The 8,488-nt window shown below is 32.5% G+C and overlaps 1 protein-coding gene across 1 annotated transcript; it reads right to left on the bottom strand.

Moving 5' to 3' along the window:
• Positions 1-3,822: 3,822 nt before the first annotated feature.
• On the bottom strand, positions 3,823-6,261 carry LOC115717286 (guanine nucleotide-binding protein subunit gamma 1). Its single transcript, XM_030646288.2, has 4 exons — positions 5,665-6,261; positions 4,417-4,469; positions 4,220-4,264; positions 3,823-4,147 (listed from the first exon to the last, which is right to left on the bottom strand). The coding sequence occupies exons 1-4, from the start codon at positions 5,812-5,814 to the stop codon at positions 4,063-4,065; spliced, it is 333 nt and encodes a 110-aa protein (XP_030502148.2). The 5' UTR covers positions 5,815-6,261; the 3' UTR covers positions 3,823-4,062.
• Between the last annotated feature and the right edge of the window lie 2,227 nt (positions 6,262-8,488).

The raw sequence follows: 8,488 nt of genomic DNA, 5'->3' as shown, positions 1-8,488 counted from the left end.
GAGGATTGAAAAAACGAACAACACGTGTTTGAGCTTATGTTGAGCTCAAAACCACATCTTTGTGGAATGAATGGCGTCCCTTAAGCCTTTAATTTCTTTTTTTTTTTTCTTTTGTTCTTCTAATTTAATTGATTAGAAAGGTTGAGTGCGATGAGAACAAACCAAACCCAACCAAAAGAAGAAAAGAAAAAACGTTTCAAAAGCTTTGGCATACGTAATGAGGACAATACGCTATTTTGATTTTGGAATTGTTTGCCTTAATTGGACCGTTAATATGGTTTCTTCCTTTGTAATTACCTGCGTATCCTTTGTGTGTCGTTTTTAATCATTCTAATCACACTTTTACTACTACACTACTCGTCTCTGCGTTTCAATGACAGGTGACAATCTCCAACTTCGCCTTATTATTATTATTATTAAAATTAATAATAATAATTATTGACAGAGTTTGATGATTCTACGAACATGTTGTATATAACACGAAGAAACGTTTCAAGGGAATTCATTCATGTTATAAATGTATAAAAACACTGAATGAGATGAAGAGAATAATAATAATAATATAAGAAGGAACATAACGTGACAAGACAATAATCCTCGATCCAAAACTTCCCAAAAAAAAGGGCAGACACATTTATTTGTGTGGTGTTATGATTTGATTTTATGATTGTTTGTGCTAAAAAAAAAGGTTCTTCCTCGTATCACTTCAAATGAAGAAAGCGCGCTTTTGTGACTCATCAGCGTCTTTGCTCTAATGTTCACTTTTCCAAGCATTCCCGCACCCGCAGCCATGATGTTTTACACTATTTTATTTTTTTTTTTTGACTAAAAATTAAAAGTTTTGGTGTCGTTTCTTAATACTTTTATTTTCTAATTTTTTAATCACAAAATGAAATTTTTATTTTTAAAAATTTTTCTTTTGAAAAATAAAAATGCGTTCTATAACTACTTTTATTTTTCAATTTTAAAAACAGAAAACACAAGTGTGTTCTGTAAAGTTCATTTTCATTTTCATTTTTTGATTTTATTTACGTCGGGTCTAGATTCGGGGTCGAATTTGGGTTCAAGTTAGAGGCCGGGTTCAACGCCAGGACCGTAAGGGGATTTGGGTCCAGGTCATGATCGAAGTCCAAGATATTGATTAAGAAAAAAAAAAGTGTTTAAAAAAATATTGAAAGTGATTTTTTTTTAAAAAAAAAAAAAATTGATTCTCAATTAAAAAATTAAAAAGTAAAAAACAGTTTTATAGAACATATTTTTGTAAAATATTTTCACTTTTTCAATTTTAAAAATAGAAAACTGATTAAAAAGTGTTACCAAACGGCACCTTTATTAATTAATAATTTCGTTCAAAATAATAGAACGTACTTCAGCAGAACAATCCTCCAACTGAAGCACACAATCTGTAGAAAAACAAGAGTCTCTTGCCAGCAATGAGCCAACTTGTTTGCAGATCGTTTAACAAAACACAACTGAATATATGAGAAAACTAAAAACAAATTACGAGCATCTTGAACAAGTAAATCAAATTGAGAAATCATAAAAAAAATTATTTTGGATAGTTTGGACACAGACCAAGCTATCTGTTTCCAAAATAACGTGGTCTCATGGGTGATATGCAATCCAACTTAAAGCTTCTTTGATGCCTATTATTTCCGCAATTTCAGGTTGAACACGACCAATCTTCCCTTTAGTGAAAGCTTCTAGCATATTACCATGATGATCCCGAGCTACGCAACCCATATCAAACCCACCCTCTTGATCAAACAAAGCCCCATCAACATTAACTTTGATCTTATGTAACATAAGTGCATTCCAATGCTCAGAATGTCGCCCCCTTCATTCAAAGGAGACAAAGAAAGACCTTTTCTACCTTGAGCACATTTATATTGATCAAGCATGTTTTTTGCTGATGCAACAATATTTGATGTAGCCCAACTCACCACAGCCGCTTCCTCCATCTCACTAACACGTCCCCTACCGAATAATAACAGAAGCCAGCTACTAAATGTTGCAGAGCCGCCCCTAACATCCACCGAGCTGCGATTCCAGGCAGCAGTAGCAACCTCACACCCCACCAAGGCGTGATGCACAGTTTCTGCAGCAACATTGCACAAAGGACAAGCAGCATTAACAGGGACATGATGTTTTTTAAGCTGAAAACACGTTGGAAGGACACCTGATGCAGCTCTCCAAAAAAAAGTTACTGACCTTTGGAGGAACATTCAACGACCATAAAGTCTTCTGAAAACATGTATTGCCATCCACACTCCAAGCTCCTTTTGTTTCTTGCAAGAACTTATAAATAGAGGAATATGGTAAGGCATTTAAGATAAGAGAAAACCCAAGTTGGCTTACAAATTTGTCTTTACAAAAATGCCACTAGGGGCAAACTATTAAGCCATTTTCCTAAAACAAATAACACAAGATTATTCATGGGGGTTGGTGAGCTCAAGAAAGACCGTCTACACATAGCTCGAGAAAACTAATTAATTTTTAATTTTGTTTTTATAAAAAAAATATATATTTAAAGTTTTAAAAATTTAAGGAAAATAAATATAAAGTTTAAAAATATTAAACTTGAATATACTCCTAATATTAAAAATAACAATAAAAAATAATAATGTTATAAATAATATATTAATATTTTTATACATATTTAAATTAATTTTAAATTATTATAAGTTTAATTAACATAAAACAAATAATATTTATATTTATATATTTTTAAATTAATTTAAAATAAATAATATTAATATTTATATATATATATTTATAAATTTAAGGGTAAATACCATTTTGGACCTTGTGTTTTGTAAAAAATTAGCGATTGGACCTTCTGTTTTGTTAAATGACAAAATAGACCCTATATTTTCCAAAATAGTAAAAATAGGACATTGAGCTTAATTTTCGACAATTTTTTTTTAGTATAATCAACTTGAAGACAATTCCTAACAAGAACAGATACTATAAATATAAATAGTTTGTTATAATATTTTGAGATCAGATTATTATTAAATTTTATTTTGACAAAAATCAGTTCAGGATCCTATTTGTACCATTTTAAAAAATACTAGATACATTTTGTCATTTAACAAAACAAATGATAATTAATAACTTTTACAAAACACAAAATTTAAAATAATACTTACCCTAATGACACCGTTATTAAAATATTTTATTAAACTAACCAAAAAAAAAATCGTTAAATAGTTTCATTTTATATATTAAAGCATAAAACTTCTTTATATTAAAGAGTTCGAAACTATTATATTAGACGTTTGACTACAACATAACAACATTATACTGTATATAGTTCATTAGATTCAATAAAGCTAACTATTCCATTTTCAATAGTTTTCTTTCAACGTATACTGACAAAAGCGCTCAAAATGTAAATAATCATTAGTTAGGGTAATATATAATATTAATCTTTTAAAAAATTTACTTTTAATTCAAAATGGAATTAGAAAGTCCCTTGCCCTTTTTTTTCTTTTTGTTTGAATAGGCTTTCATTGGCTTTTTGTGGACCCACATATTCAAATTTTTATAATTAATCAAACTATGTCTCAAACAACCTGCCAAGAGCCAACCCATCTTAATAAAATTGCTAATAGTAATTTATTCTTTCCGTACACTTCCAATGGCTATGGATCTAAATGGATTAAAATATCATGATCAAAGTTTAACGAACAAAAAGCAGCCATAACTGACTATTTTGTTTGGAGGTGGAAACTGGAATTTTTAATTTTCTTTTACAAAGCCACAACTTAATAATGACAGATAATCAAGAATGAAATAATATTTTAAAAACTATGTAAGTTGAGAAAATTGCCTTCATTAACTCATTCTCAGCTCATTGAAGATTCTGATGTACTTACAAACTTTTCTTTTCTAATGGAAAAAATAAATGATTACAATTAATCTAGCATCAATATTATCACAGACCCCAAATTTGCAGAACCAAATGCAGGTGCAAAATGTAATGCAGCATATCAAATCAAATAATAGAATGAAAAATCAAATCCTGGTGAATCAAAATGTACTCCAAAGAGTCACAAATCAGAGTATCAAGCATCTACAACCTTGTGAATCTTGGGGTCCTTCAAACCATCGATCCCATAAAACGTTTATAGGCCCATTTGTTCTGTGAAATCAAAACAGGTTTATTAATAGCAACACAAACTTGGAAAGAGAGAAGATGAGTTTTGAACCTTACGTTGGAGTTAAAGGATCTGATATGGTTTCTATATGAGACAGCAACCTGAGGAACAATAACAAAACAAAGCATGTTAAGTCAAAACAAGTTGATCAATCCCCGTTCTGCCTTTTCAAATCTAAATGCAGATAACAAAACAATGGCTTGACTATTTGTCTTTAAGCTTAGTAGCATGAGAAGCCATAGCTCGTACTTACTCTGCGCAAATCATTGAGGCATTTTCAGTTCTCTCCAGCTCTTCCAACTCTTCCTGAACATCAGAAGAATCAGGATCAAAAGACCGAACTAAAGAAACAGACTTGTAATGGAGTATGGAAAAATATGTTTTTATGCACCATGTAAACAATAAACCATGGGGAAAAGGAAGATATGAACAAGGCTGTTATTAATTTGCCGATCCAACTCGCTTACACAAAAACCTAACATAGTTACGATTTCACTAAAGTTGTAGCTTTTTAAAAAGGTTAGAAGATCTCAAAGCTTTTTGAGTTAAAGTGTACATTGCAGATTGTTAGAGAGTGTCGTATTGATAATGTATGGAAAGTTAATACCATTTATAAGATCATGGGCTACTTCACTCGTTACCAATTATTTTTAGTATAGAACCACATACTTCTTAGTCCTTATTCTACTTTCTAAACTAACAAGAGCCAAAAGAGATATAATATTATGGCTACTCCAAACCCCATACTCCTAATTATATACCTCGCTCTATTGTACTTTCTAAACCTCGATTCCACATTCTTACACAGATAAATAAGGGCTGCAATTTTATGAGACTTGAACTCTGCACTCCAAAGCAATTTTTTTACACCTTAAGTTGGGGTAAGCTAATTGGGAGCTAAATAAAATCTGTATTCTTACACAAAATGCAATAAAAACTTGAATGCAGTGACTTGTTTGAAACCTCAATTTAGCCACCATTTAGACTCGTATTAGCTTTTCTCCCAAGCTATCCAACTGCAATAAGATATTCAGCTCCAGCTCTCACACAAATTGTCCTTAGAAGTTTAACTCTCTAGTTGAGCCATTTAAAAGGATCAACTAACTAATTCTTAACAACATATTGTAGTGAAATTGTTAAAATGCAGCTTTAAACACATCTAATAAATTCTTAGCAAGATAAAATTAAGTACCATTCTGTGTTTGGTGTGTCAAACCTCAAACCTTAGGTTACTTTAGAAAAAGAAATGTATAGCACAATTTAGGCAATACTCCCATTTTCTGTCATTCTCAAAATACACAAACAAGTAGCTTTTTTGTGCAGGAACAAAAAAAAATATGAACAACTCTTCTATCAATTTTTATATATTTTTTACCAAAAAAACAAACAAATGGAAAGTCTCAAAAGGAGGAAAAAATGGGATTCTTTTCTTTTTTCCAAGAACCCAACTTTCCAGGGAACCAAACAAAAGAAAATGGAGTGAAAAGAAAAAGGAAAAAACCTCTAAGCATTTGAGCTCTTGTTCAAGACACCTAAGCTCAGCAAGAATCCTGTGTTTTCCTCTATTATCATTGGGTCCTCCACCACCTCCTACTCCTCCTCCTCCTTCAAGTCGTTGTTCTTCCGAAGAAGACGCCGTTTCGGACTCCATCAAACTCCGGGAACTGCAAATGGAGCTCCACCACGAAGACCAATAACTCTCATTTCATCTCAACTCCACCCATGTTTCTGGGTTTCATCAAAATTTCACCCTTTTCAATCTTAAGCCTACAGATCTGGTACACTACACGCGCTCTTTCTCTCTTTCTCTCTGTCTGGCTGAGTTTTTCGAGATATTATATAAAAATTCCCTCAAAACTTTGATTTTCTTTTTTATTATTGTTCGGGGAAAAAGAGAAGAAAATACTCAGAAGAAAAGGGCAGACTTTTCTTTTCTTTTCTTTCCTTCCTTAACTTTCCATGCTTGGTTGGTTTGGTTTCTTAGTTTTGTTTATTCATAGAATAAAAACTGCTTTTTCTTCTTTCCTTCATCCCGTGATAACGAATCAACGACAGCAATATTTGTTACTAAGAAAACCCTATAATTACACACCAAACTACTCTATTATTATTTATTTATTTATTAACAACTTTGTTACTTATTTTATATTATTCAACAAGATGATATTACTTGAGTTCAAAAAAAAAAAAATTATTAATATAATTAACTAGCCGAATTAGTTATTATATTTTAAAATACTATGTGAGTAGTCATCATAGCTGAAATTAGTGTTATAAGTTGCCTGTGGACTTGTATTTATCTATACTTTTTAAAAAATGGATCGTGTCATGCCGTGCTATAAAAAAATATAGGATGTGCCGTATTGTGTCAACATTTTTATAAGATAGGCCCAACACGGCTAGTAAGCCCAACATTTTTGTGCCATGCTCGAATTCGTGTCGTGTTTTGCTCGTACTGACTTGTGTTTCTTAAACAGGCCAACCTATTTTTGTATCTGTACTTAAATTTGTGTTTTACTTTTTCATATTTTTTTTTACAATTACTATATATCAAAACTTTAGCTATATTTATATAACTTTTGAATAATATTTTACTCATAATCAAATAAAAAATTATTAACACTATTAAAATTTAAATATTTACTTATAAATAATCAAATTTTTATATCACACCCTATAAATAAATTAATATATAATCTTAATTTTTTATATTTTCATAATTTTAATTATAAAATTATAATATTCAGTATTATATTTAAGTTTTATTATTATTTTAACTTATTTATAATCGATAAATTCATATTTTATTATTAATAATAAATTATAAAAAAAAATTAATATGTCGTGTCATACTTTTTGAGCTTGTCGTATATCATGCTTAAGGACATATTTTTCGTGTCGTGTCGTGTCCAAGCCTGTATTTTTTCGTGCCTAGTTGTGCTCGTGCCTTTCGGGCTCGTGCTAATTTCGTGTTGTGTCAAAAAGCCCGACCTATATTTACAGCACTAGTTAGAATAAATGTGAACTTGCAATATGAGCACTAGTGTTGTTACTAGGGGGAAAATCTTAAATCCAATCTAACTGACCCGAACCAATCCGTTATCTCAAAGTTTGTCCACCTGACGTAGCATGTCCACACAAGGTAAGACAGAGTACATGTCGATTACATCCTTGCCCATAGCAGGACAAAGTCTCCTTACAAGGCATGGTAGAATCATCAAGCAACAAGCAAGAGGAGTTAAGCAAGCCGCCAAGAAGTTGCACAACAATGTCTAGCCAACCAAAAGGAGTATATAGGCCGGCTAGGATGAGCTTATATGGCCGGCAAGGGTTTGAGCACAAGCTGGCTAGCCAAAGGTGACTTTTCGACCAAGGAGGGGGCCGTTCGACTAAGAAAACCTGACCTCTACAAGGAAAAGTTGTACAAAGGTTGGCCAACACATGCAAAGGCTGGCCAACATTTGCCAAAGCTGGCAGGAACATGACCTGCCAGGCCCTAGCAAGAACATGACCAGCTAGACCCTGGTAGGAGCATAGCCGACCAGACCCCAACCTACAGGCATTGTGTGGCTGGCCAACCTACACTTGGCAGGTGCATGGTCGACCAACTTTTACCTAGCAGGCCTTTCGTGCGCAGCCTTTATCCGTGGACAGCAAGTTAAGTAGCAAATTGGACCTTGACAACCCACAAAAATAGGGAGAAAATATCATCATCTTCCCTATTTTCAAGGGATAATTTAGTCATTTAAAGTTTATTATTTAATTATGTAAATATAGCTTTATTTACTTATTTTTAAAGAATATTAAGGATGTAAGCTCTACTATATAAAGAGCATTAGTCTAACCCTAATTCTCTAAGTCTCAAGCCCTAAGTGTTAAGTCTCTAGCTCTCTAAGCTATCAACTCTAAAGTATGAAACCCTAATTCTCTCTTCTCCCTCTCTTCTACATGCCCCAGGGCTCTCTCTCTCTCCCTCTCTCTCTCTCTCTCTCTCTCTCACTTGAGATATGCCTACTTGATTCATATATTGTAACCTTAAGAGAGCTACTACAGATTCCACAACACTTGAGTAGTATTATGTCTAGTATTAATACAACTGAAAGGGGAGTAAGTCATAACCCGCTAACTCATGGGGTCGAACCTCTGTAAAATCTTGTGTTTTATTTATTTATTTATTCTTATTGGGTAACTCGTGGCAAGTATCAGTAATAAATACGATTGCGTTGTCAGTTGGCCGAATCTGAGGTCAATAGTTTGGTGCTTTCATTGAGAGCGAGTTGTCAATTTGTTTTATCAAACACTATTCTTAACACAAGGAGAACTCC

Source organism: Cannabis sativa, unplaced genomic scaffold (genome assembly GCF_029168945.1).
Source record: "Cannabis sativa cultivar Pink pepper isolate KNU-18-1 unplaced genomic scaffold, ASM2916894v1 Contig3, whole genome shotgun sequence".
Lineage (NCBI taxonomy): Eukaryota > Viridiplantae > Streptophyta > Magnoliopsida > Rosales > Cannabaceae > Cannabis > Cannabis sativa.
The sequence above is the reverse complement of the archived record's forward strand: the minus strand, read 5'-3'. Positions and strand labels throughout refer to the sequence as shown.